Source organism: Sturnira hondurensis, unplaced genomic scaffold (genome assembly GCF_014824575.4).
Source record: "Sturnira hondurensis isolate 20B ecotype Veracruz unplaced genomic scaffold, ASM1482457v3 Scaffold0008782, whole genome shotgun sequence".
NCBI classification, from domain to species: Eukaryota; Metazoa; Chordata; class Mammalia; order Chiroptera; family Phyllostomidae; genus Sturnira; species Sturnira hondurensis.
This window is the reverse complement of record NW_028081413.1, coordinates 1,225,352-1,250,851: the sequence shown is the minus strand read 5'-3', so window position 1 is coordinate 1,250,851 and position 25,500 is coordinate 1,225,352. Positions and strand designations below refer to the sequence as shown.

The 25,500-nt window shown below is 56.0% G+C and overlaps 2 protein-coding genes across 3 annotated transcripts; one reads left to right on the top strand and one right to left on the bottom strand.

The window, feature by feature from the left end:
- The first annotated feature begins 235 nt into the window (after positions 1–235).
- INAFM2 (InaF motif containing 2) lies at positions 236–3,011 on the top strand. Its single transcript, XM_037056084.1, has one exon. The coding sequence runs from the start codon at positions 421–423 to the stop codon at positions 877–879; it is 459 nt and encodes a 152-aa protein (XP_036911979.1). The 5' UTR covers positions 236–420; the 3' UTR covers positions 880–3,011.
- Positions 3,012–8,162: 5,151 nt separating this feature from the next.
- Positions 8,163–17,102, bottom strand: CCDC9B (coiled-coil domain containing 9B). 2 transcript variants are annotated; one of them, XM_037056083.1, is made up of 11 exons: positions 16,966–17,102; positions 16,079–16,192; positions 15,698–15,805; positions 14,976–15,131; positions 14,759–14,884; positions 13,886–14,085; positions 13,530–13,588; positions 12,874–12,927; positions 12,673–12,772; positions 12,031–12,073; positions 8,163–11,943 (listed from the first exon to the last, which is right to left on the bottom strand). In XM_037056083.1, exons 1-11 carry the CDS (start codon positions 16,975–16,977, stop codon positions 11,404–11,406), a joined length of 1,512 nt encoding a protein of 503 aa, XP_036911978.1. In that variant the 5' UTR covers positions 16,978–17,102; the 3' UTR covers positions 8,163–11,403. The 2 variants fall into 2 exon arrangements, with proteins under 2 accessions (XP_036911978.1, XP_036911977.1); XM_037056082.1 differs by lacking the exon at positions 16,966–17,102 and adding an exon at positions 16,295–16,526.
- Positions 17,103–25,500: the final 8,398 nt, after the last annotated feature.

The following is a 25,500-nucleotide window of genomic DNA, read 5'->3' as shown; positions in this document are numbered from 1 at the left end:
AAGAGGCAGCCCCCAGCAGCGCTGTCCCCGCCCCTGTTGCCGGCGCGCGAGGCGGGGGAGCCGGGCTGGAGCGGAGCGCGCTGTCCGCGCGGCCACTGGAGACCGAGCGGCCGGCGGCCGGGCAGGCGGCGGCGGCGGATGGGGACGCGGAGCCGGGCGGCTGTGGCGGCTGTGGCTGTGGCGACGGCAGGGAAGCAGCTGACGGGCCGGCGGCGGCGGCGGCGCTGGCGGCGGTGACTGGTCCAGGCCCCGGCGGCGGCTGCGGCGACGCGGTGGCGGGCTGCGGGCGGGCGTCGTGAGGAGCGGCGGGGGAGCACAGGAACTGAGGGCGCCGGGCCGCCCCGAGTCTAGTCCTCGCAGGCCGCCAGGCCCCCTCCAGCCGGGGCCGTGGAGCACCGGGGCAAAGGCCGGGCCCCCCCCATGAAGGAGCGCGACGCGGCCCCGGCCGAGCGGGGCAAGCCGGCCACCTACACCGGGGACAAGAAGGCGAAGATGGCGGCCAAGACCAACAAGAAGTGGGTCCGGCTCGCCACCGTGTTCGCCTACGTGCTCTCCGTGTCTCTGGCCGCCATCGTGCTCGCCGTCTACTACAGCCTCATCTGGCAGCCGGTGGGCGCCGGGACCTCGGGGGGAGCCGTCGGCCCGCCCCCAGGCGGCTCCAACACCACCGGCCCGTCTGGGACTTCGGCGGCGGCAGTGGGGCCCAACACCACGGGATCGTCCAGCCGCGAGGCACCGCGCGACGCGCCACCGCTGCAGGTGGCTCGACCCACGCCTCCTGAGCCCTCTGCCCACAGCCCCCTGGCCGGGCCGCTGGAGCGGCCGCGGGGGCCCGAGGAGGACGAGGAGGAAGCGGCGGCGGCGCCCAGGAGTCGCTGAACCCCTCCTCACCAGAGGCGGCGGGGAACCATCCTCCGAAAGCCTGGAGGCTGGACTGTGCCGCAGGGCGGAGAGCCCGCTGGAGTGACCCCCCACGGGAGTGAACGCCCCTCCTCCCACGACGACCGCGGGCTTGTGGGGGCGAGTGGCCTACAGCTGGGTCTTCAGCCAAGCGACCACAATTCGTCCGGGACTCACAGTTTGGTCTTCCCAGGCCTGTGCAGCGGCGCCGGGGCCCTGAGCCATGGGGTTGGGGGAAGGGGTGGGGAGATCCCAGCACGGGACACTTCTGCGCCGATCACACTTGTGTATCCTACGTGCAGGGGTCACTCGGCCTTTCCCCGCAAGACTCAGGTGAAGGAGGGAGTTGTAGGGGCTCTTAAATAAGCTGAAGTTCTCGGAAGGAGGAGGGCACCAAGAGTAGTGGAGCTCAGGTACGTCAACCTAGTTGCAGTGGCCACCAACGCATTTAATTTATAGATCCCTGTATATAGTTGTTGACACATGCACTAGAAGCAGTAATTACATAGAACTATCCGAGTATATATCCTCCCACACCCTGGGTAGCTACTGACTGATGGGGCCAGGCAAGAGCTATTTGCTAAGCCCCCAAGCGCACCTAGCCAGAGGGCACAAACACTTTTCCATCATCCACTCTTTCCCCTGCTCCCTCTCCTATTTCAGAAAGAAAGGTTTGTGACACAAGAGTATATCATCATTTTTAGACTTGTTGAGAGGATAGTGAGAAACCTCAAGAGGAGTAGAAGCCGTGTAGGGCGGGTGGGGAGTGCACTGTTCTCTTTCCCACCCTAGTGCCCTCGCTTAAGAGGTTTCCTGTTGCACCCTAAGTATTTGGACATGGGCCAGGGAAGAAGGAAGGGAAAGAGCAGTGCCTCTGTGCTTCAATCCTTGGCCTTGTCATAATTTTTTACCAAGAGCAAACTTTGTAAGTAAGTTGACTCACAAGTGTTTTGTCTTTTTTTCCTTAAAATCTTGTCTTGTTCCAGTAAGCATTCCTAGCCTTCCCTCTTCTATGAGCTGGTAGTGACAAAGTAGCCCTGCGATTAGGATGAAGTCTGTTGTGAAACCAGAGCCTTGCACACGTCCTGCCATTTAAAAGATGGGCTTCAAACTCAGGACTGTGCTCCGAGAACCAGTTATTGCACCAGTAGTGGGAAAGTTAGACTGGCTTGTCTTTTCTTCTTCTGATAAACTTACATGCAGCCTGTACTTTTATTGGAATGAGAAACATCAAGGGGAATAGCATTCGTTTAGCTCTGGGGCAGCAAGAATGATACATCCTCAATTCAGATTCCATTTCCTTCTGCCACTTGCTTTTAGGCAATTGAGTGTGGGTAGTGACGAGATATCAAACCCCTTAGTGTTTCCTTTTGGGGAAATGAGGCACTTTTTTAAAACAAGACAAAAATGTAGCCATCTGAGTCCGGAAGCAGTTTTTCTCTCCAGTTTTCTGGCCTACACTCCAGTTAGCTCTGATCCAGGTTCACAAGATGAACAGCCTTGCTTTAAGCCTTGTCCTGCAGTAGGCGAGATAACAGCAGCTGTGCTGTCATAGCCTAGGGGCAGGCTGGTGGCACTCCCAGGGTGTCTTGGCTGGAGGAGATTTCCTGAGCAGCTGACAAGGCTTTGGTCACTAGAAAGCCTCTGAGACCTTTTAAAATTTTTGGTGGGAGCCTGGGGGAAGAGACATAGAAATGCCACTTTATAACTTCAGTAATAGCCTGTAATTTATATTTATTGTGTGAATTTTTAGTCCTATATTTTAATAATTTATAAATCGATCTCTTATTCCAAGAAATCTTTGAACTTGCAGGAGAACATCTGAGAGTCCGATCCCCTGTCCCCATCCTGACCCCTGCATTTTGGACTGTTTAATCTACTTCGGGACGGATCAAAGAGTCTGAAGAGACCGCTCACAGGTCCAGCTACTGGCCTCCCGACTCTAAAGCCCTCACTGGAATCAGGACATTAGTTCCAGCTCCAGCTGTGAACATGACCAGAGACATTATTTATAATGCAGCCATTTAAGATATACCTGAACTCAAAAAGTCTTGTATATTTTTTAAAAGTTTTATTTTTCAGGTGAACAAAAATACATTCTAAAAACTCCATGTAAGCTGTGTAAGTTGATTGCTCCTCTTCTCGAATTTCTTTGGGAAGGAGTGGAGGTTGAAGGAGGAAGCGGTCTGAGATGTGGATGGGTGGTGATGAACTGGTATGGGAGGAAAAACAATCGCTCTCCTGTTCTCAGTGCCGTACAGCTTGACTGAGTTGATTTCGTGAAGGGTGGCAGGATCCATCTTAGTGGGGAAGCAGCTATGGGGTTGGAAGAATAGTGATATCTAGCTTAAAAAGGTTGAAAAAAGTTAGGCGCTTAAAGGACTAAGCAGGTGCCAAACTGGGAGCTAAGGGACCAGTCACCATGCATATTAAGAATTATTGCAAATAGTGAGCTGGCTGAGGGTATCACTGTTCTCACCTTTAAACAAACCGTTGGCCCCTAGATAGCTCGAGAAATGCAGACACTGGGAAAGACACTGAGGAGTGTGGTGGTCGGGCAGAGCTTTGTCTACAGTGAAGGAGGTGAAAGAGCCAAATGGCTGAGAGAAGCTTTAGGTTGCTTCAAAAGTGAGGCTCTTTTTCTCCCTAAAGCAAACAATAAAAAACATGTGGGTGAGAAGCACAAAAATGAGGGATTAGTTATGCTGCAAAATACGTGGCAAGCAGTTGAGCTCAGTTCATTCTTAGACGATGCTGCCCAGCACACAACCAGAAGCCAGTGTTGGAGGGCCCCCTGGGGCCCGCACTTCTCCAGAGCTGTTAGGCGGGTGGCTGCTGCGCTTTTACATCACCCTGTAGTCTGCAGGGGAGTGTGGAAAAGTCCGCCCTTCTTTTATTCCTCTCTTCAGCCTACACAATAGGTTTCTATGAGAGGTCTTGGTAAGGTGGAGCAGAAGGGGAGGGAAAGAGTTTCAAGGTTCTTCTAGTCAGTCCCTCCTTTCTGTAGCCAGTGACCTGCGGCTTTTGCAGCTGCACCAGGCTTCACGCGGTGGACCCATACAGCCATGTGTGTGGCAGGCACCTGCTGGCTGATGAGAAGAGCACTGTTCACAGAACAGGGCCCAGTTGGTGGGGAGCAGTGGTCTGAATAGCTTTATTTTCAAGGGTTAGAAATTAGCTGCAAAATTGTCCATGGCTTTTGAGCCAGGAAGGAGAGGTTTGTGCAAAGGGGGTTACTTTCAACCGTTTTTTACCTGCACCGCCAGAATAATTTCTGGGTGTTTGCTTGTATTAGAAGTTACCACGGCTGCTTATTCCCTGACAGCCTGGGTTTGAAGGAAGAGATAATCCTCTTTGGAAAGTGAAGTGTTGGGGGTGATGGGCCAGGAGTTGGCCAAGCTGGATACACTGAGTTTGTGTGGGTATCGTTTCTCTCCCCTATGGATGCTGAGGTGCGAAGAAGTGTTTCTCTGAAATTTTAAGCATAAGAAATATTTTTCTTCCTAAGAGCTCTAGATTTCTGCACAGTATGAGGCCATTTTCTGTCTACCTTGTTTTTCAGTTTTCACCAGGGAATTCTAAGATAGCGTGTTGTTTAGTTGAGTATTTATATCCTGTTTTGAAATGCTGAGTGGAGAGCATCTACTTGTCGCTACATGTTTCTTCAAGGGGAACTGAAAGGTCAGCTCCCGAGCTTTGGGGCTACCACAGCTATTTAAAAGGGGTAATAATCATTCTCCCCTTCCTGTCCGCAGAGAATGGAGATATTTCTGGAATTGCAACTGCAGTAACGAGAGGGCCAGAGCTGTACTCCAGTGCCCCCGCCCCACTGGGTTGAGGGAGGGACCGCGGTGGCTTTGCTCCTTTCACAGGACCAGCGCTGAGCTCCACGCGGGGCGTGGTAATAGGTGCTCTGAGTCTTCGCTGCTCACCTGGTTGGTCCCTGTGTTGGATAGACTTGTTCTTTGTGTCATTGTGGTGTCACTGTCATAATCCACTTGTGAGCCTACATCCACAGCCCCCAATCTGGTTCAAGGGAATGGATGGCTGCTTAAGAGAACCCCTGGAAAACGCAGCGGCACTGGCCATTGCAGTCTCGGTTTCTGTTTCCAAGTTGAGGGACGTGGGCTTGGCCTGCCTGTTCTTCGCAGGCACCAGTCCACAGCTGTGTTCCATGTGGCACTTAATGGAGGCAACAAAGATATGTGATCCATTCATTGTCTCCTCTGTCCTGGCCTATGTGTAATGTTGAGCTATGAAAATGCCTGATCCATCAACAGTTTTCTGGTCACATCTGTTTTACTTGCTGACATGGCCTGTGGGTTTCTGCTGCCAGAAAACCTACATTACGTTCTTTGTTGCCTCCAGAAGCTAATTTTAAAAACAGAAAAACAAAAACTTTTTTTTACCACATAGCCAGACTCTACTAGACTCTCCATCCTAAGTGTGGAAACCGCACGGCTCCCGCGGCGCACGCCAACCACCTGGTCAGCAGGAGCAGTGGGCCAGATCAGCTTCTCTGTTCTGTCTCTTAGCGTGCGGACCTCAGGATTACCCCGTGGGCCTCGCCCCGTAAAAGGGAATTGGCGTTCATGCCAGTAAGAATTGACCTTGTTGTGCCCTGTTTCCTTAACTTCAGGAGTCTGTTTTTGCAATAGCTTATCAGTTAAAACAGCAGTAAGATTCTAACTTAACTTAGATTATTTTCCATAAGCCACTACCATTAATTCAAGAACTATTTATTTAGTGTCTATAGTACGCCAAGTGAGCCTCGAAAGTCCCAGAACCAACTTGTCCAAAAAAGCAATTGTGTTGATCACCAAGGATTTCCTTTTAAATATGCCTTTCTCTGCTGCCTCCGTGGTGTGCTGCGTCACGGGTCGAGGCCTCCCCGCCCCACACTGTCTTCTGGAGGCCACCTCCTCCCTCAGCTGCGGGTCAGCCTGGGCAGCAGCCTGACCAGCAGCAGCCTCTGGCCCCTAGACAGCTCACGCTGTCATGGGGACCTGGGCGGGAGGCAGCATGCTCTTGGGGACACAGGAGGCTTGAGGACTCAGCAGTGGCCGTTGGATATGGCCCTTGACTCCTCTCTTTTCTCCTAACTTAATGGGACCTCATGAGAGCAAATGGTGGTAATAGATATGACAGAGCTGGGCGACCTTGGGAATAAAGATACAGCACACACACACAAGGAGATATATGTTCAAGGGAATGTCTGTCTCTTTGGGGAAAACTGATGTGCGGAAAGAAATGCGAAGGGGCAGGTAGCAAGCATCACGCCAGCGCTGTGACTGTCAGTCAGCATCGGCACCACTGGCAACTTGGTAGAAATGCCATGTCTTGGGCCCCATCTCAGACCAACTGAATGAGAGATTCAGAGGGTGAAGCCCAGCGCCGTGTTTCAACTAGGCCTTCCAGGCGATTCTGATGCGCACTAAAATTGGAGAACTGCTTGCCCAACCTTTCCCTCTAAATCTGGGGGTTAGGGTTAGGGTATTTCTGTTTTGACAGATGATTATTGAGGGAGGCTTCTGACGCTCTTTCTTGGTTGAAGCTGGCTGCCCTACTGGGGGGAAGGAAATGCTGTGTTGCCAGAGTTGGTGAGCAAAGAGGAAAAAGCCCACACTGTTGGTTATTTCTACAGTACGCCAGTTGGTTAGTTGCAGGGGGACTTGCCCTGAGAGCTTGTTCGGAAGGAGGCAGGCCTGAAAGAGCCCTCCCTCCCCTTCCCACAAAGGTATTGATGTGTTGGCCTCACCTCTTTCCCTGGGGCCTGCTGCTCCTCTAGCTGGTCCTTAAAAGGAGCTGTGGGTGCCACATTCGTTCCTTCTGGCTGCCAGGTCTGCGCAATTTCACTCCCCTGGCGTCAAGTAGACGCTTAACGAGAGGCTGTGACGTGGGCCAGCAGACTCGCTGAAGAAAAGCAGTCTCAGTCTGGGCCTTGTGCTGGCTTCTCTTGTTGCCTTTTCCAGCCTTGAATTCTTTCCCTCAGTGAGGTTGTGGTCCCCCAGTGTCAGCCCTTCCTCATGAGCCCCGATAACCCCTGCTCAGAGGCTCAGAGAGATGCTTGCTGGGGCCCGTGGGCACTGATAAATGACTCAAGAGGCAGCAGTGAAGTGGTTGGTGTCTTTAGTTTCTCTTATTTCCTTGACCACCTCTGACTTGGTGCCCAAAATAGAAAGATATGGGGGTTTTGCCATTTTCTTTGTTCTTCCGGGGGGCTGGTACCAGCTTTGCCTGTTATTCCTGTCCCTGTAGCCAGGACTGGGACCAGCGCCAACCAGTGGTCAGACCTACCCAACTTGTGCCTTGTTACGTAGCTGGGGCACCCCTTCTTGCAGGGGTCCTCATTCGTCCATCCCTTGACCGTAAGAAAATATAGTTATACTGCTCCTGTGGATGGCAAAACCTAACAGTAGAAGGCATGAGCGAACTCCACCAGGGAGTTTGCTTCTGAAGGAAATTTTTTTTAAAGATTTTATTTAAGCCCTGGCTGGTGTAGCTCAGTGGATTGAGCACAGGCCTGTGAAGCAAAGGGTTGCTGGTTCGATTCCCAGTCAGGGCACATGCCTGGGTTGCAGGCCAGGTCCCCAGTAGGGGACACATGAGAGGCAACCACACATTGATGTTTCTCTCCCATTCTTTCTCCATCCCTTCCCCTGTCTCTAAAAATAAATAAATAAATATTTAAAAAAAATTTTTAAAGATTTTAAAAATATTTATTTATTTATTTATTTTTAGAGAGAGGGGCCAGGGAGGGAGAAAGAGAGGAAGAAAAACATCAATGTGAGAGAGACGCATTGATTGGTTTTCCTCTTGCATGCACCCAACCAGGGACCAAACCCACAACCCAGGCATGCATCCCGACTGGGAATCAGACCAAGACCCTTCACTTTGCAGAACGATGCCCCAACCAACATTAAAGAAGTAAAAACTGGTGGAGGTTCCTCGGATCCCTACTGACGTGAACAGAGGGAAAGGGGAACCACTCTGAGCTGTGGGAACCAACCTGTGGAGTTAGGCAGAAATGCTTAGGACATCCTTATGATCCCACTGGTGGGCGGGGACAAAGAACCCTCCCTGTGAGAGAAGGGCTGCTCCCTGAGGCTTTGACTCAGCTAGACTCCCCGCATGAAAGCAGGTCCTGGAACGCTGGTAAGCTTCAGAAGCCATCCCTGTTTCCCTGAGGGTGGGCTGAGCCCAGTGAAAATGAGACTAGAAGAGAAGGTAAAGGAAAAGATGGGGAACAAAGCAGACAGAGGTCACACCAAATAGCTACTTCATTTATTCCACAGATATTTACTAAGTGCCTTTAGGGTGCTGTTAATAGAGTACCTACAGTGTGCCAGGCATATTTCTCATATACTTAGCTTTCATTTTCCGAACAATCCTTCAAGGTATTACTAGCCCCACGCTGCAGATAAGAAAACTGAGGCTTTTTGAGCTCAAATTGACCAAGGTCATCCAGCTAGTAGATGGCAAACAGGATTCAGGTTCAGTCTGTCGGATTCTAGGACCTGTGCCTGTGCCACGCTGCCACGCTTATCCTCAGGAAACTCGCCTCCCTTGCAATGCCGTTTGCTGCTCCCCTCTGCGAAGGGATCTGGGCCCGGGCAGGGGTGCCTTCTGCCTCTTCCGCTCTCCTTGTTTGGAGCCTTCGGTAAAGCTATCATCTCCCTACCGGCTTCCTGCTGCCTCCTGTGCCCTCCCTTCTCTGTTCCTTCAGCTCTGTGCCTGGGTTCCTGATACGCACACCTCGTGAAAAACTCCCTAACTTTTCTAGCAGTTTTGTTTGTTAGTTGGGAGAGGAGAAGGGATTCCAAAAGGAAGGATCCAGTAAGAGAAAAGAACAGCCTTGCATGACCCCAAGGTTTGTGGCGGGGTGTCTCCCCATGTTTCCCTGCTGCTCCATGTCTGGTTCCACCCAGGAGCAGGAGGGGTGACCCCGTGGCTGCTGGCTCCCTTTAGTCTGAAGAAGGGCTTCCTTTTTTTAAATTAAAGCTCAGAGATACCAGCCTGGCCCTATAATCTTCCTCCAGTGAAGATGTCCTGTACCAGTCTTCATTCCCTCCAGGCCCCAGTGGCTCCTATGACATCCTTTCTCCTAAGGTCCTTCTGAACGTTCCCCGCAGGGAGAGAAGCCCTATCTCTCCGTCTCCCTTCTGCCCAGCTTTCTCTCTAGATTATGTCCTGCTGCGAGGGCCGAATCAGAGCTCTGTCAGAGCATCCGTGCAGTTGGAGGTGTTGGGGGTTGGTAGCAGTTTCTGAATCTTAGAATTTGAGTCCTCGGCCACAGTTATTTTTGGAAACACCTGCAGTCAAGGGCCCTGCCTGCACCTGTTCCGCCCCAGGCCCATCCTGGGGAGTCATGGGTGCCAAACCAGAGCCGTGCCCTGAAGCCGTATTTGTGTGACTGGAAGGCAAGAAGAAGATTTGAACTGGGACTCTTTCATCCTTGCCTGCTCATGTCCCAGGGGTCTCCCTCTCGCACGCACAGGGATGTTCCCGAGTCTTTCCAAGATCCCTTTGACCAACCCCACACCAAGCTCTTCCACCCGCTGCCCTTCATCCCAGCCAGCTTTCTCGCTCTCTACCACTCTACCCCACTCTTTCTCACTTCTCTAGAGTTGGCACCACCACTCACTGGCCTCTCCAGCATCTTCCCAGCTGCCTCAGTTTCCCACCCAGCTCTGAAGCCAAGAGGGTCCCACCAGCGGAGGCAGCACTGCCCCATCCTCAGCATAGCCAGCCACAAGCTGTGAGAGTGTCGTCTGTCTCTGCCCCAGCCCTCCGCGTGGGCTGGTACAAACCCTTCCTGCTCAAAGCGTGGTCCGGGCACCAGCAGCATAAGCATCACCTGGAGGAGCAGTAGACATGCATATTCTCAAGCCCACCCCAGACCTACTGAATGAGAATCCACATTACTCTGCACCTTCACATGTGAGAAGCACAGCTTTAAACAATCTGATCCCCTCCTCACGCTTCCTGAATCATTGGGGCGAGTGGAATGAGAGCCAGTGAGGAAGCCCAGGCTGCAACCCCATGGTTAAGGCCTCACTTCGACAGTGGAGAAATCCGGGGGACAATCTGGACACTCCCTAGAGAACCTAGGGAGGCACCATCAGCAGACAGGAGCAACCACTGCAGACCGAAGGGGAGGAGAGCAGAGGGGGCCACATGGGGAGATCCAGGCAAGGGCTTGGGGCAAAGGGTGCACACAGTGAGAGAGGGAGGGGCACCTGCCTTTGCTAGCAGAGGTAGGATGGCTCCCTTTGGGCTGCTACCACCATCCCCAGCCCCTGTCCCCTGTCGGGCACTCACAGCCAAGGACGGCCCCTGCTCTGCTGCCTGGATCTGCCCAGTGACTGGGCTTCTGCCCTCCCTCTTGCTGGCAAAGTCACCATTGCCCTCTGGCTGCGTTGCTGGTAGTGGGTGCTCAGGAAGTGTTTGTTGAATTGAGAGGAAGCCACAGCTTATGCAGAGTCTGGATAATTCACCAGATGGTGGGCCTCAGAGGAGGGGCAGGAATGGAGACGTAAGTGGGAAAGACAAGTCCTGATGCCCTGCTTAGCTGGAGTCGCCATTTCTAATCTCTCAGACCCTGCCCGAGTCTTTGCTTTTGCCTGACCACAGTTCAACAAGGTGGTGTGGGGAGAGGAAGTAGGAGGCGACGGGAAATGACCCTGGGCTGCAGGACTGCTCCCTGACCCCCATTTGGGGTGTACTCAATGTCTGACCTGGTGTGGTGATGGGGTTCCCTGATGGTAAGCCCCCACCCACTGTAGGGAGAGGAGGCTGTCTCCTCTCCACCCAACCCCACCCCATTTCAGAGAGGAGGCCTTTCCAGGGCAGACCTTAGCTCTGCTCCTCTGGCCCTAGCTCAGCCCCTGCTGACTGTGGCCTCCTTTTCTCCAGGCTTCAGCCTCCTCTTCCAGAAAGGCAGAAGGCTTCTGGCTGATTGGTGCGATTCCCCTGGTTTGGCCATCCTGAGTCTGGGGCTGTGAGGCACCTGGGTGCAAGGCAGAGGTGAGGAAGGGCCTAGGCCTGGCCTGGCCGTGCCAGCTGCTGAGGCTGCCTGCACCTGAGGAGCTGGGAGGTGGCAGCTGGAAAGGGAGGCCACGCAAGCCAGGGGCTCAGTGCTTCTCAGCCTTGCTTTCTTGCCCTGGAGGATGGCAGAGGTGGGGGAAGCTTTTGGCCTAGGCAGCAGTAGACCCAAGCAAGACAGGGCTTACCAGCCTCGGAGACAAGGTATGGCACAGGAATACACCTGGGGCTGTGCCTGCAGGTGCAAACACACTTGTACACGGAGGTGTGTGCCCATGAGGTGCAGGGAAGGACAGCTCCTTGCCCTCACAATGTCACCGGGTCAGAGAATTTGCCAAACCATACAGCCAGACTGCCACAAGCCACCAGCAACAAGATGCCCATCACAAAGAAGGCTCTTGACTGTGTTCTTCCCTCCTCCTCTCCCCAGCCTGGTCCCTCTGCTCCCAGGAGCTCTGCTCAGCATCTCCCTGTAGGGCCAGGGACCCCCATCCTGCCCCTCACACCTCCTCTGCCCCTCAATTTTTGGCCAGTTCCTCTGGGGGGCCGGCTTCGTGGTGCCAAACCTTGCTGGGCCCCAGCCTTTTCAGGCCCGTCTTTTCTGGGTTCTAAGGGCCCTGTTCCTCTTTGTGACTCAGAGCAAGTCTGGACTTCCTGCTCAGCCTGGGGAACCTCCCACCCCAGGGGCTGCTCAGAACCATCTGACGGGGACACCGGGCTCTCCTGGGCCCCAGGCCTTGGACTGAGCACACCCACACTCTTCCCAGGCCCAGGGCTACTGGTGCCTCCTAGAGAGAGGTCAAGGGGAACCAAGTCAGAGGTTTGTGGAGAGCCAGGGACTGGACTGGCTATTGAAGCTCCTGACTCCCCCTTTGGCCCCTCCAGGGATGCTAGAGCTGGGCTGGTTGCTGGGGCACTCGGGGGCCTGCCCTGCTCCATCCTGTTCTGTGTCTGTGCATGCTCCTTCTTATTCAGAGTCTGGCCGGTGCTTTGACTTCCCTGAAACGAGAGATTGTTTGGCCCTGCTGGCTGGCAAATCCAGGGCTCGTGTCCCTAGCCCGCCCCACTCTCTGTCCTAGTACCCACCTCTGGGCTCTCCACCTCCTCCTTCTCTTCCTTTGTCTCCCACCTGTAGAAACACAGCACACAGCAGGCCCCGCTCTTACCCACCCAGCTTCACATCACCAGCACCACAGTCGGTGGCCTACATTTCCCAGAGTTCAGGAGCATCAGAGCCGGAACAGGGCTCTTGGATGCGTCCCTTCCAGCCCAACTTGCTCCCCAAATTCAGCCATTTTCTCTGAACACTGCCCTCCTTAGCCCCAGCCCAGGTCCCAAGCTGCTGTTTGTGCTGAGCCCGAAGCACCTTGAGTTCTGTGGAGACTCTAGGCATGTCCCTGCCTGCGCTGCCTGAGAAAGGCACCTGACTTCCCGGGGGAAGGTAGCTGCTGTAATTACCACCAACCTCCCTGGGCACCAGGCTCTTGCTGCTGCTGCTGCAGCTGCTGCCGCGGCCCGTGCTGATGGCCTCTCCCTGCTTCTTATTAACCTGCCCCCAGGCAGCAGTCAGCAGTCAACCAGGGGGAAGAGGCACCAGGGAGGGCTGGCGCAGGCTCCAGACCAGCAGTACCAGACCAGTGTGGGTTCTCAACTCCCAGGAGCAAAGGAGGGCCAGCCAATCAGGAATCCCAGATGCCTCCCTGATTTTTGCCCTCTGCCACCTGTTACCTTCGGGCCCTGCCAGTCAGCCTATCCGTCCCTCGAGCTTTGCTGCATATGGCTGGCGCCACCAAGGATCTGCTAGACTGCCCACCCCGAGTAGTACCACCTGCAAGAAATGGTCCACGAATCAAGGAGAGAAGAGGGCCTTAGCAGCGCAGCCCCTGCACCAGCTCATGGGACCCTGCTCCTCCTTCTCTCCCAACTCACCTTTGCCATCAGGGGGCAATGGTGGGGGCTGCAGTCTCCGGTGGCTCCTGGGACCTAAGTGGAGCAAAGGAAAAGGGCACCGTGTGGGGTGGCAAAGGACCCAAACACCAGTTTGGAGTAGGAACACTGGTTTTTCCAGGGCCAGGAAGCTGTCAGTACTTCTCTTGGTCCAGTGGAGGGTTTTCTGGCCCCCAGATCAAGCCCTGGCCTGGAGAGCAGGTGGGCAGGGTCCCTGGGCTGGCGATACCACTCCTGGCTGAGTGACTGGCCAGCCTCTCCAGCGCCAGCTTCCCCGTGTGTAAAATAAGGGGAGAAGCAGTTTGCAGAGCTCTGCTCCTCCAACAGGCCGGGTAGGATGTGGGGGCTCTCCCCCCAGGAACCAACGACGCCATGGGACCCCAGCACAGACCTCCCCACGAGCCTTCTCCCCACACGTTCTGGGGTCAGAACCCTGGGCAGAAGCTGTGGTTTTGGAGGGTGTACAGGGAGGTCATGGTGCCCTCCTCTGACACCAAGGGGGAGGAAGGAAGACGTCCTTCCAGGCTTCCTTCCAGCTCTGAAAGCGAGTGGTAAACCAAGAGGCAGAGAAAAGAGAAGAAGAGGGGGCAAGGGGTAAAAAAGCCAAGGGGAAGGGGAGCGGCGGGGCACTGGCTCACCCCTGGCGCTGCCCGCCCTGCCCCGGCCCTCCTCCCGAGGTTTACTGGAGCCCTGCGGCCTGTGGAGACAGAGAGGGTAGTCAGGTTGCCAGCGCAGGGAGCACAGAGGTTGTGGCAAGACCCACACCACCACCACCTCCCCCAACCCCAGCCCCAGAACGGAGGGCAGCAGGGAGATGGTGGGCCCAAGCAAGATGGGGGACCCAGTGCCTCCACAGCACCCTGACCCAAAGGCCCAGGCAGACCCTCACCACCCAGGGGAGGGTCCCACCAGCCCTCCAAGAAGCACCCCAGTTAGCCCTACCCCAAGCCCCACAGCATGTCGGCCCGATAAGCCCCCCAGCCCTGCCACCCACGTGGACTTGGCCTTGTCCAGGTCCCATGGGCGGCGCCAGTCACCCTGTGCATCTCTGTGCCGGGCGAGGCGGGCCAGGTCAATCTGCTCCCGCTCCTGCTTCCACTGAGCATAGTCCCAGTCCCCCTCCAGGGCTCCCCACACTGGCGGGTGGGGAGCTGAGCCGGGGACCAGGCCTGGACTCCGGGGCTCCCGGGCACCCTGCCAGGAGAAGACACTCAGCACCACAGGGTAGAATTAGAAAGAGCCCTGGGTTTGGAATGGAAATCCAGAGTCTACTGACCCCTTCTTCTCTCAAGACTTTGCTGTCCCCATCTAAAAATTCCATGTGTTCCATCTCTAATGTGCTGTTTGCCATGGGTACAGTTTCCATCCACTTGCTAGCTGTGTCTTTTGGGCAGGTTACTAAACCTCTCTGTGTATCATTTCCTCGTCTGTAAAATGGGGATAATAATAACACCTATCCACAGGGCTGCTGCAGGGGGTGTGGCCAGGCCCTAGTGGTGGTGGTGGTGGGGGGCGCCCAGCAGCTGTGAGCCACAGCCAGGACCAGGGACTGCTGCCACCTAGAGGTTGGACCTGGCACGGGGCCAGTCCTCTGCACCCTCCTGGCTCCACCCAAAGTCCCCACCCACTTGTCACCAGAGGTCCAGGTAGGGTAAGGAGCTGGACCACACCTCTGGCTTACCCTGTCTCTTGGGGCAAGGCCCACCCAATGCTGGGGCTGGACCAGGAAAGGAAGAAGGGGTAGGAATTCTTGCTGGGGCTGCCTGGGCATGTCCCCACAGACGGGGGACATATGTGACTCAGCTTCTTGGCCTCCCCTGAATGGGTACCGCCACATTCATGCCCTCATCCCCTCTTAAAGATATACCTTTCGTGTAGAATCCAAGCTGACACCCATCTGCACGGAGCAGCTCTGACCCAAGGCCTCTCCAGGAGGCCCTTCTGCCCCCTGGCTTCTTGCTCTGGTGTGCTTCTCACTTACGATCCGCTTGGCCTGGGGGAGGTGAGTAAGGTCAGTGTGGCCGAGCTGGGGGGGAAGAGGGTGCACACCTGGCACCTGGGCTTCCCACACCCTCCCTGCTCACCTCAGCTTTGTTTTCCATGGTCACAGCCAGCTCCACCCGCTCCCCTAAGCAGAAGGTGTCTGTGTGGTCCTCCAGCTCCTCATCCGTGAGCACCTCATCGGCCGCTCCAGGCCCACGGGTGCTCCTTGCCCAGTTCTGGCTGACCACCCGCTTCTCCTGCAGAACAAGGGAAGTGGTGGCCAGGAGCTGGGGGCTGGGTCCTTTGGGTGGTTCCTAAGGCCAGTTTCAGCCTGGCCCTCCCTGGAATGCCCACAGACAAGCCGACTGCCCACAGTGAAGCTGGGCGTTCACATGCCAGTGGCATTAGGTTATCCAGGCCGAGGGCCACCCTGAGGCCCAAAATGCCACAGTGACCCGTCATCTCTGAGCAGGGAAATCCAGAGCATTCAGACAATGGGACTTTGTCCCTCACCCACTGTGGCTAGCATTCAGCCCCGTTTCTCTGAGCCCTGGGGTTTGGGGTTCAGGAGTAGCCTGTGCTTTGAGGCATGTGTACAGGGCGGTGGGGCTGGAAAAGGGTACAAGGAGCCTACCCTCCACTGGCCTTTCAACTGTGGCCCTGTGAGGGTGGTGGGACAATGGTGGCCTGGGCTGCATGAGATTGGGAGCTGGAAAGTACCCCAGAACTGTAAGTGGGAGAAGCAGAGAAGCAGAAGTGGTTGTCCACCCCCGACATGGGTGGACACCTTGCCACCCTGCCTGATCTCCCAGGTGGGGCTTACACCGGGAACCTGGCTGATGGTGATGGTAAGGCCGTCAGGTCGGAGGAGCTCCGGCGTGGTCACAGCCCTGCCCCCCTGCTCCGCCCGCCGACGGTCTTCTTGGATCTCCTGTGGGAGGGCTGGGGGTCAGCACGGGCCATGGCCCCCCCAGTGGCACAGAGACACAGACGCCGACAGGCCTACACAGAGAGACACCGGTGGGACACCAAGGGGCAGAGACGCCGCATCACAGAGTCCCCAAGACCCTCCACACAGCCTCTGAGATGGACCACGCCCACCCTGACCCCATCCCCAGGCTGAGCCCACAGGGAGAGACCAGCACACCAGGGTGTGCAGTGCCAGACCCGTAGGCCCTCCCAGCCCCCAGCACGGCCCACTCACCTGGTACCTGCGGAGTAAGGCCTGGTTCTTCTTGCGAAGGGCAATTATTCTCCGGTCCAGCTCTGCATCCTTCTCTTCCTGCCCGCTCAGCAGGGACTCGGCCCCATGAGGCCCCTGCAGAGGGCAGAGGGCCCAAGCTCCTGACTGCTGGGATCATCCCTGACCAGTGCCCAGACTCTCCCTCCCAACCAGATTCTTTCCCCCCAAAGAACATACCCCAGACCCAGCGCTAAGGTCCAAAGAGGAGATGACACATAGAAGGCCCTGAGCCCCCACCCCACGAGGCCTGCCTGCCATCACTCTGCATTCGTGGGCTCAGGTCAGGGCCTCCGTACCCAGGCCCACAGCTCCTAGCAGCAGGCTGCCCCTCCCCCGGCTCTCCAGGGAGCTCCACCACCGAGCACAGCCCAGAATGGGAGTTATAAATGGCTCTGGCAGCGGAACCTGCCGTGACTGGGAAGTTGCCAGGGGATTCGGGAGGTCGAGGAGGGAGCTCTTTGGCTCCCAGGCCCAAAACCACAGTAAAAAGAGAGGCCCCTGATCCATGCTGAGCTCCCAGGCCCTGGACCCCGCTCCTTAGCCCTGTGCCCAGCCCGTGGGAAAGAGCCGCTCCCAGGGGCCCAGCCACTCCAGGCAGTGAGCTGCTGACAGTGGGCACAGGAGAGAGCCAAATCCAGGGAGGCCTAGGTCCCTCCCTCTCTGCCTGCAGGGTCTCCTTTGTCACCGGTGCCCCAGCCACCAATGCCCCTGACCAGCCCCCTGCTTCCTAGGCGCAGCCCCCTTCCTCCCAGGCCCAGCTGTCCCCAGCTGCTCCCAGAGTATGGCTTCCTGGTGTCCCGGCCTTCTCCCAGCCCCAAGAAGCCCTCCAAGGGTGAGGTGCCACTCACAGCTGAGTGCATGGCAACAGCGGGCACGAAGAGAATTCCAGAGGAGCCTGGGGGAGCTAAAGCAGGAGGGACTCGGGAGCTGCCGGAGCCAGGCCTCTGCCGGCCTCTCCCTGCCGGCTTCGCTGCTCAGCACACGAGATCATGTTGTGATTACAAAAGACTCCTCTGGGCTCCCAGCCAGGAACGCCTTGGCCGCTGCCCCCACCCATCCACTCTCAGAGGGCAAGGGCCAGGGCACCGGCAGCCAGCTGGCCCTGCCCAGCACCTCTGCCTGCCCTGCCCCAGTGTCCCCAGACAAACCAACAGGGTCCTCTCCCTGGCAGGGTGAGCCGACACAGGGGCCCTGGCTGCCCAAGGCCCTGCTTTCCCCCAGGCCCTGTGCCCCTGCGAGACCCCAGTCTGGGCCTGCCTGCAGACAGAGGGGCAGCCAGGGTAGGCTGTTGCCCCTCCCATTAGTAGAGAGGGCCTACAGGACCCAGCCTATCCAGCTCCCTGGTCTGAGGGTGCCCCCCTTAGACAAGCCTCCCCTCACTCTCTTTACCAGCCCTAGTTAAAATTATTTGAAGGGATTAAGAAGCTCACTTCCCCTATGCTACCGAATACTACCTCGTACCTAAAATAACATCATTAGTCATTTACTCCTTTAGGTTAAACGTTGTCTTTCCTGTGTTTTGAAGTACAGCCACCCCTGGGATGCTCAGCTGTTCGTGTCTCTCTTTAGAATGGGGTGAAGGACCTTTGCCACCACAGTTCACAGCTGGTCACCAGCCTTCCTCCTCAGGCTCCTAACTCGGGGCCCTTCCCAGCCTCGCTCTCTGGGGCCAGCCCTTTCAGCCCCTCTGACCCAGAGAAAGGAAGCAAACTTTCTTGGGAAAGTTCCTCCCTGAACTTTCCCTGTACGGCTAAGGCTGGTCCCTCTGCTGAGGGAGCAGCTGACCTGGAGGCCCCCCGGGGAGCCTCTGGGACCCGGGGGCCTGGGGTGCTGGGAGGAGGGGTGGTGTTGCTGTGTCAGGAGCACCTGGGGTCTCTTTCAGCAGTTACAGAGCCCTGACCTCTGTGGCCTGAGGGGGTCAGAGGTCCCTGCATGCCCTACATCCCTGCTTGACCAGGCCTTAGTTTCCCTAATTACACGGGAGGACTGGTCCCCTTCTGTCTTGGGAGCAAAAAGCCCGCTGCCCTCCCTGTCTTCCCCAGTCAAGCCAGAGACCTAACCTCTGCTCACCTCGAACCACCCCTTCCTGTCCACCCTCCCCATCTCACCACATTTAACCTCTTTCCCGGCCAGACCTTCACACAGCACCCCTGACCCCACACCCCGTCTCTGAGGCCCCGGAGTTCCCATCCTGCTTGGAAACGCCACTGCTCCCTGTCTTCCTTTCCTGCCGGATGTTCCCGCTGAGTCAGACTCATCTACTTCCCCAGCAATGTGACTCACCCGGGCTTCTCGTCCTGGGCCTCTCTCTCGCACATGCTCGCTCCCCCACCCTCCCCATACGCTGCCCCCCACAGGCTGCAGAGCCCCCAAGGTCCAGGCACAGGGCTCTGGTGGGTGGCAGTCAAGCTCCCCATCACTTGCCTCTGCCCCGCCATGTTGTTGGGGCTGGGAGGCCCGCAGAGCACTGGCCTAGGAGGGGAGAGGCAGCTGACACCGAACGTTCTCTGTCACGTTGGGGACCCAGGTCATAGACCTTAGCAGGAAGGGTAGAGACAGAATAGGCTGCAGGGTTGAGACTGTCCCCCTCGGTCCCATTCCCAGCCAGGGGCACAGGAGGCACAGGAAGAAATCAGCCATCCTACGGGGAGGGTGACCCAGCTCTTCTGGAAGGGTCTGCGGGGAGAGACTCCACTGACCTAGTGACAAGGCCTCGAAGCCCAGCAGGCTGCGAGGCCCATGTGCCCAGAACAAGCCAAGAGTGAGACAGGGCCCCGCATTGTCTGACCATGTGCCTCCCACGTGTTATAATGTCACACCTTAGAGCAGCCCCCATGTTCTCCTGTTTGCTGCAGAGTCTGCTGTCCCACCATACAGGGGCTCTGTGAGGGCAGAGATGGTGTACCCAGGACCTCTAGCTTCCCCTGCAAACTGCAGACCCTCCCTCTACCACTTGCAGAATGAACACATGAGTGAATACCCCATGTAACCCTGGGCACAGCTGTGGGTATCTTATGTACAGGCTGTGACTGCCATTCTTTCACCCAGAATGCATGCAGCCCTGAGGTAGGCGGTGGCTGGTGAAGGCCGCTGTCTGGGGGAGGCAGGGAGACCACCAGTATGGTGTTCGCGGTGAGCCCCTGTCTGTTACTCCATGCCACCACTAGGGGCAGCAGAGTTACAAAAGCCCGTTTTGGGGGTGGGAGAGGCCTCCCCTTCTCTTCTGCTCTCCAACTCGGCTGCTACCTCAAGTCTCCATAAACCTCCCACCTCCGCTGGAGAAGTTACACAGTTCCAGACTAATTTTACTGATGAGGAGGCCCAGAAAGGTGGCCCCATCAGCCTAGGCTGCACAGCCTGTTTGAAGCACAGGTGAGACTAGAAGCCAGCAGGGCACCTGCCTTCCCTGGCCAGCACTCTCCCCACCCCCCCAAACCTACCAGGTGCCCTGATACTTCTCAGGTCATATCTTTCCCCTTAGGAAGGTATCATGGGTCCAAGGTCCAGACCGAGAGCGAACCTTGAGGACACAATGGCAGCAAGTCTGGAAATCCTCGTTGAGAAAGAGAAGAAGAGGGAAGGGTGCACGGGAGGAAAGACCCTCGGGACCACACGCGGAGCCGGGGAGCAGAGACCTCGCGGTGGCCCCTCCCATGGAGCCTGCGCTGCTCAGACCCTGCTCACTGTTTCCAGAACAGCTGCCCCTGAGGATGGCTGGTCATTAAACAGAAGCATTCCCGCCCTTGTCATAGAATGAGACAGAGTGGAGTCTTGGATTCCAAATTGACTTCACCCCTCACTGGCTGTGTGGATTTAAGTAACATCCTAACATGTCCTTACATGGTCCTTATCTGTCAAATGAGGTGTACCTACGTCAATGAATCATTGGCAGAAGAAATGAAGTAACCCGGTAACATCCATAGGTATCTAGATTCTAGAACAACGTGTGACCCAGAGTAAAGCTCAGAATAGTTTTCTTCTTGCCTCAGGTAACTGCGATAGCCACCTTCTGGTTGCTACCATCACAGCATCCTCTGAGGCACCCCAAAGGCTGCCCCCTGCCAGCCTGTGGGGGAACACACTGAAGACCTCTAGGCCCTGGGATAAGGAGACCTTCTGTGACCTGGTGGGGGAGATCCCCTGGGCGTTCTTGCTATGCCTTCCTTCATGCGGTTCCCTGCCGAGCTAACCCTGCAGGGCCAGAGGTCCTGCCCCACTCCCTGCAGGGAGTCTTCCCTGCCTGCCCACCTCCCCCATGCCCTGTCCCCTCTGAAATCCAGGCTCTGGCTGCCATGTCCTTCCAGGCAGCTCTGGCGCTCCTGGAAGCAGTCCCTGAGCTTCACCTGCCTCTGGATCCCACCAGGCTCAGTTCCAGGCTCACATCCCAATGCCTGGGAACCATTCGTTTTGGCCTAGCCCTTAGCGGTCACTGGTTCCACTNGTCTTCCCTGCCTGCCCACCTCCCCCATGCCCTGTCCCCTCTGAAATCCAGGCTCTGGCTGCCATGTCCTTCCAGGCAGCTCTGGCGCTCCTGGAAGCAGTCCCTGAGCTTCACCTGCCTCTGGATCCCACCAGGCTCAGTTCCAGGCTCACATCCCAATGCCTGGGAACCATTCGTTTTGACCATGGCCTAGCCCTTAGCGGTCACTGGTTCCACTTCCAGGTTTGGGTGGGCAGATGAGTATTGAGGAAGAGGGTGAGCAAAGCTGGATTGCATGAGATCCCAGCTACTAGGCAGCAGCCCTCTAAATGGGAGGGAGCAAGAAGGCAGTTTAAAGTACAGTGTTCCTTTCCTACAAACCCACTCCCTCCAGTGAGCCCTGCACCCACCGTGGCCATTCCCGGCTCAAGAAACTGCTGTGCTAACTCCTACTGACCAGAGTATGTGCAGGCCTCTCAGGTCAGGCCAGGCCTGGCCCAGGGTGGGGAAGATTCAGAGGGCATGAGATGGGGCCAGAGGGACACGGTCTGGGCAGGCTCGAGGTCCCAGAGACTAAGTCTGTGCCCCACCTCTCCCAAGAGCACGCATGCTGGGGCAGGACAGGCCCAAAGCCCTTTGGGGTATCAGGGAGCAGAGTGAAACTGGTCTGGGGACCTACTCTTCCATTCTGCTCTCCAGGCCACACCCAGGGCTGGGGCCTCTAGCACTTTCCAGCCTTGTGCTCAGCACTGGGAGGTGAACCCTTGTGTGGCACTGAATGCCTGGGGTCTCTCTTGTAGGAGACTTTTTGTTTCTTGCTAGCTGCAAAGATGACTCAGATTGTTGTTCCCAGAGCCATCCACACCAGAGGCCAAGTGCTGCCCCCATCAGGGCTTGTCCTTGACAGTAGCAACACCTACTATGTGCTTTCCCTGGCTGAGGCTACAGAACAAGGAAGTGAACACCCAAGCTCTGCCTCAGAGGCACTTGTGAATACCAGGCCAGTGGAGGAAGACGGTTTTCCAGGATAGGGGCTTTAAAGGGATCAGCAAGACTCAGCAAAGGGATGGCAGTGAGAAGGCATCCTGTCGGTGCAGCGGGGACAGTGGTGGCGGCTCTGACCAGTAAGAGAATGTTGGGTTAGGAAGGTGCAGACCAGCCCAGAAGGACGCTGAAAGGCAGATCCTGGGAGTAAAGTGGTCCAAGTGGTCCAAGAGGAGCTCGGTGGAGGTTCTACAGCAGGGTCTGAGGAGGCTGTGCCAGAATGGGTCAAGCAGGTAGGACATGGGGGAGTGGGGCAGAGGTGGAGGGAAGCACACAGGAAGGAAGTTGTGTCCAGAGCCTGGAGGGAGGGGTGTGGGCCAGGCAGAGCAGTGGGGGACTAGGGAGGAGTGAGCAGGAGGCCCAGAGTATTAGCATGGCTGAGGGTGGGCACCGTGGGGAGGGGAAGGGCCCACCCAGCATTGAGGACTCAGGCCTGCGGAACCTCATGGATGTGGGGAGAGGGCTGGGCTTGGCCATGTGTGTCCTGGGTGCGCCTTCCTCTGGGTGGGCAGAGAGGGTTGGCTCAAGACAGACAGGTTCTCTTCCCCCTTGAAGCTCATCCCAGAGGCCTCTCAAGGCCATGGAGGGTAAGGGGTGGGGTTACATCTTCTTGCCATAAGGAAAAGATCTGGCACAGTTTTGAGGTGTACAGGGGACAGAAGCTCAACAGGAGGCTGAGGGATTGATTGGTGAGGGCTGGCCGGCCCCACTGAGAAGATGGAAGGACTGGCCAGGGGTGGCATGGCCCATCTCTGGGTGGCATGCCCTGGCTTAGAGGCTTCGAGGCAGGCAAGGGCAACTAAGATGAGAGAGAGGGAGAGAGGCAGACAGACATTGAAATGCCTGGGATACCATATTCACCACAGGGAAGAGGAAGCAGCCTGGGGGTGGAGAGGGCAGCGTAGTGATCAATTGTCCCAGTCTGCCTAGAACTGACCCCATTTTAACTGTAAGTCCTGCGTCTAGAAACCCTCAATTCTAGGCAAACCTGCACAATCGGTCAATTTAGGGCAGGGGTGTCAAACTCATTTCCACCGGGGGCCACATCAGTCTCCAGGTTGCCTTCAAAGGGCCGAATGGAATTTTAGGACTGTATAAATGTAACTACTCCTTAACAGTTAAGCGAGAGCTCGGCCCTGCCGCCTGGTAAAAACAAGGTGCCGGGCAGGATGAAACAAGGTGGAGGGGCGGATTCTGTCCACGGGCCTTGTGTTCGCCACCTGTGATTTAGGAGGAAGGAGGGTGTGGCAAGAGCATGGGGACAGGGAGAGAACTTCTCAGAAGCGGGTTAATGAGCTACTCTGAGTGGTGCAAGGGGCAGGGGTGGGGGAGGGGGAGGGTTGGTGGGCGTCTCCATCAGGCAGATCCCTGTGTGAGGGAGGGAAGGAATGGAGAGGCCAGGAAATCACATCAGTCCTCAGTGCTAACCCTGACAATGGTCACACATAACACCTTGCACTTACATCTGACATTGCCACACCCTCACACTGTGACGCCATTTGATCTCATCAAGCTCTGAAATCTGTTAATTAGCCGGGACAGGTGTTATTAGCTTCTCCTTGGTGATCAGGGTCAGTGACCTGCCCAAGAGTTTGGGTGGAGGGGTGGAGGCCTCCGCACCGCACCTGCCCTGAATCACTCAGGCCAACACCCCAGCCCCACAGCACACTCTCCAGCGCATGCCCAGGGTTGGCCGCCTTTGCTCTCCTTCAGTGAGAAACCTGTCCAACCAAACGTGTGAAGGAGCCTGCCCGCCTGCCTCCCTCCCCACACAGCAAGGCAGCCCAGGAGCCAGGGGCCTGGCTGGCTCTGCAGTGAGAGAGATCAGAGATCACAGAGAGGGACATCCTGCTTTCTGGCCCTCGCTGTCAGTGCGCGCTCTCCCGAGACTCCTACCCTCAACTTCTCCTCTCCCTGAGCCCAGCCTCTCACCCTAGCAACGTCTCCTTTGCTCCCCAGATCTCCTTCTCTTCCAGGCAGTGTCTTTCTGGCAGGTAAGTGCCACCTGTCTCAGCTAGGCAGTAAGTTCAAGCACTTGGTGAGTGCTTACCACCTATAAGCCACAGTGCCGAAGAAAAGGGGACATGCATGCGGCTGAGGCTCTGCTTGCCCACAATATCTTAGGGCTCGGTAGGGAAGAACCCAGAACATCACAGTGCGCCGTAAATTCACTCCAACGTGCTCACCCTGCTGTGGGCACCCTTACTTCCTTCGGGCCTCCCAGCTCAGTCTGTCCTGGCTTCTCTGTCCACCCTGGCAAGACAGGTCTACCGCCTCTGTACGCCTTTCTGTAGTGACCGGGGCCCGGAGCTCAGACTTGACTCCAGAGATGGTGAGAATGGAGGCCCTGAACCTTCAGACCAGAGCATTCCTCAGCCCTGCAGGCCCTCAGTCCCCAGTGAGGGTCTGTGAGGACACAGGCCTCCCCTTTCGGCTTCCTGCCACAGCTGGGCTGGGGTGGGGTGGGGAGGTCACATCGTCAGGGTGGCTGAAAGTGAGAAGGAGGATTCCTGGAAGAGAGGGGTGTGGAGGGCTGGCGTGGGTGGAGGCAGGTCCTGCCGTTCAGGTGGTGTGGGCTGAGGGGTGGGAGCCCTTCTGGTACCACACCTTTGTACACTGCCCTGTGGACCTCCGTCCTCCATGCCCTGGCTCCCCCAAGGCTCACAGCAAATATGTGGGTGACACAGTAATAACTACTCACTGGTCAGTGACCAAAGTCCTTTGCCAACAGTGTTACCAAAGCAGGCTGAAGTTTTTCAGAAGAGCATTCCTGAAAGGAGAGAGGACAGGAAGGTGGAGGAGGGGCCCAGGCTAGGCTCAGAGACGGTGGTTGGGACCCAGCACACTGGCTGGGTGGCCTCAGGCTCAGTTTCTGGGTTTCTCTGAGTCCTGAATTTTTTCATCTACAAAAGAGGGGAGAGAACACCTATCTCTGAGAGCTAACCTGAGATCACTGATGCTTTGAAAGAGCCTGACACACTGAAATCCTTTTCGGCGCACCATGGAAATAATGGACAATCACTCTTGTTCCTCTCTCCTTTTTTCAAATCATTTTCTGATGTGGATGTGTTATTTGTTCTCACAGCTGTACTTGAGACCAAACTGACATTCCACAAATGGCACACAGTGTGCAGTCTGGTGAGTTTTACCACATGTATGATCCATGAGCCCATCACCACAGTCAAGGTGAGGAACCCCCCCCCCCCGCCAGCCCCGAAAGCGTCCGGTGCCCTTCTCTCACGTCTCCTCCACCCCCGCCCGTTCCCACCTCGGCCCCAGGTGACCACTGGTCTGCTGTCACTGCAATGACAAAAGTTCACATTTCCTAGAATTTTCCAGAATTCTAGTACTTTCTAGACAGAGCGATACAGTATGGGTTCTTTCTGTGTGGCCACTTTAACTCAGCAGTTATTCTGACATCCAGTCCTGCTTTAGCATTTGGCCAAGTCCCTTTTGTTGCTGAGTAGTGCTCCGTCAGAAGCGTACGCCACAGCTTGCGTGCTCCTTTACCTGCTGATGGCCACTTGAAAAGTTCCCAATTTTTAGCTTTTCCAAACAAAGCTACTCTGAGCATTCAAGTATCCAAACCTTTGAGAGGGCCTATTTTCATTTCTTTCAGACATGTTACTTTTTTATTAAATTATGTTTCAGTTACAATTGACATACAATATTGTATTAGTTTTAGGTATATAACATAGTGATTAGACATTTATACCTTACAAACCGAACCCCTCGATGAGCCTAGTACCCAACTGGCAATAGGTATGTTACTTTTTATTTTATTTTATTTCATTTTATTGGGTATAACAGTTTTTTTATTACTTTATTGCTGTTCAATTACAGTTGTCTGCATTTTCTCCCCACCACTTGGATATAACAGTTTATTACAATTTATAACTGTCATATGAAAAACATGGAT

Bases quoted from the DNA above. Each gene is read 5' to 3' on its own strand.
- INAFM2 (XM_037056084.1), top strand. From the start codon at position 421: ATGAAGGAGCGCGACGCGGCCCCGGCCGAGCGGGGCAAGCCGGCCACC.
- CCDC9B (XM_037056082.1), bottom strand. From the start codon at position 16,375: ATGGCAGGCAGGCCTCGTGGGGTGGGGGCTCAGGGCCTTCTATGTGTC. The intron at 14,885-14,975 runs GTGAGCAGGGAG...CACCTCCCCCAG, and splicing joins CCATGGAAAACAAAGCTGAG to GCCAAGCGGATCGTAAGTGA. The intron at 11,944-12,030 runs GTGGGTACTAGG...CTCTCGTTTCAG, and splicing joins AGGAGGTGGAGAGCCCAGAG to GGAAGTCAAAGCACCGGCCA.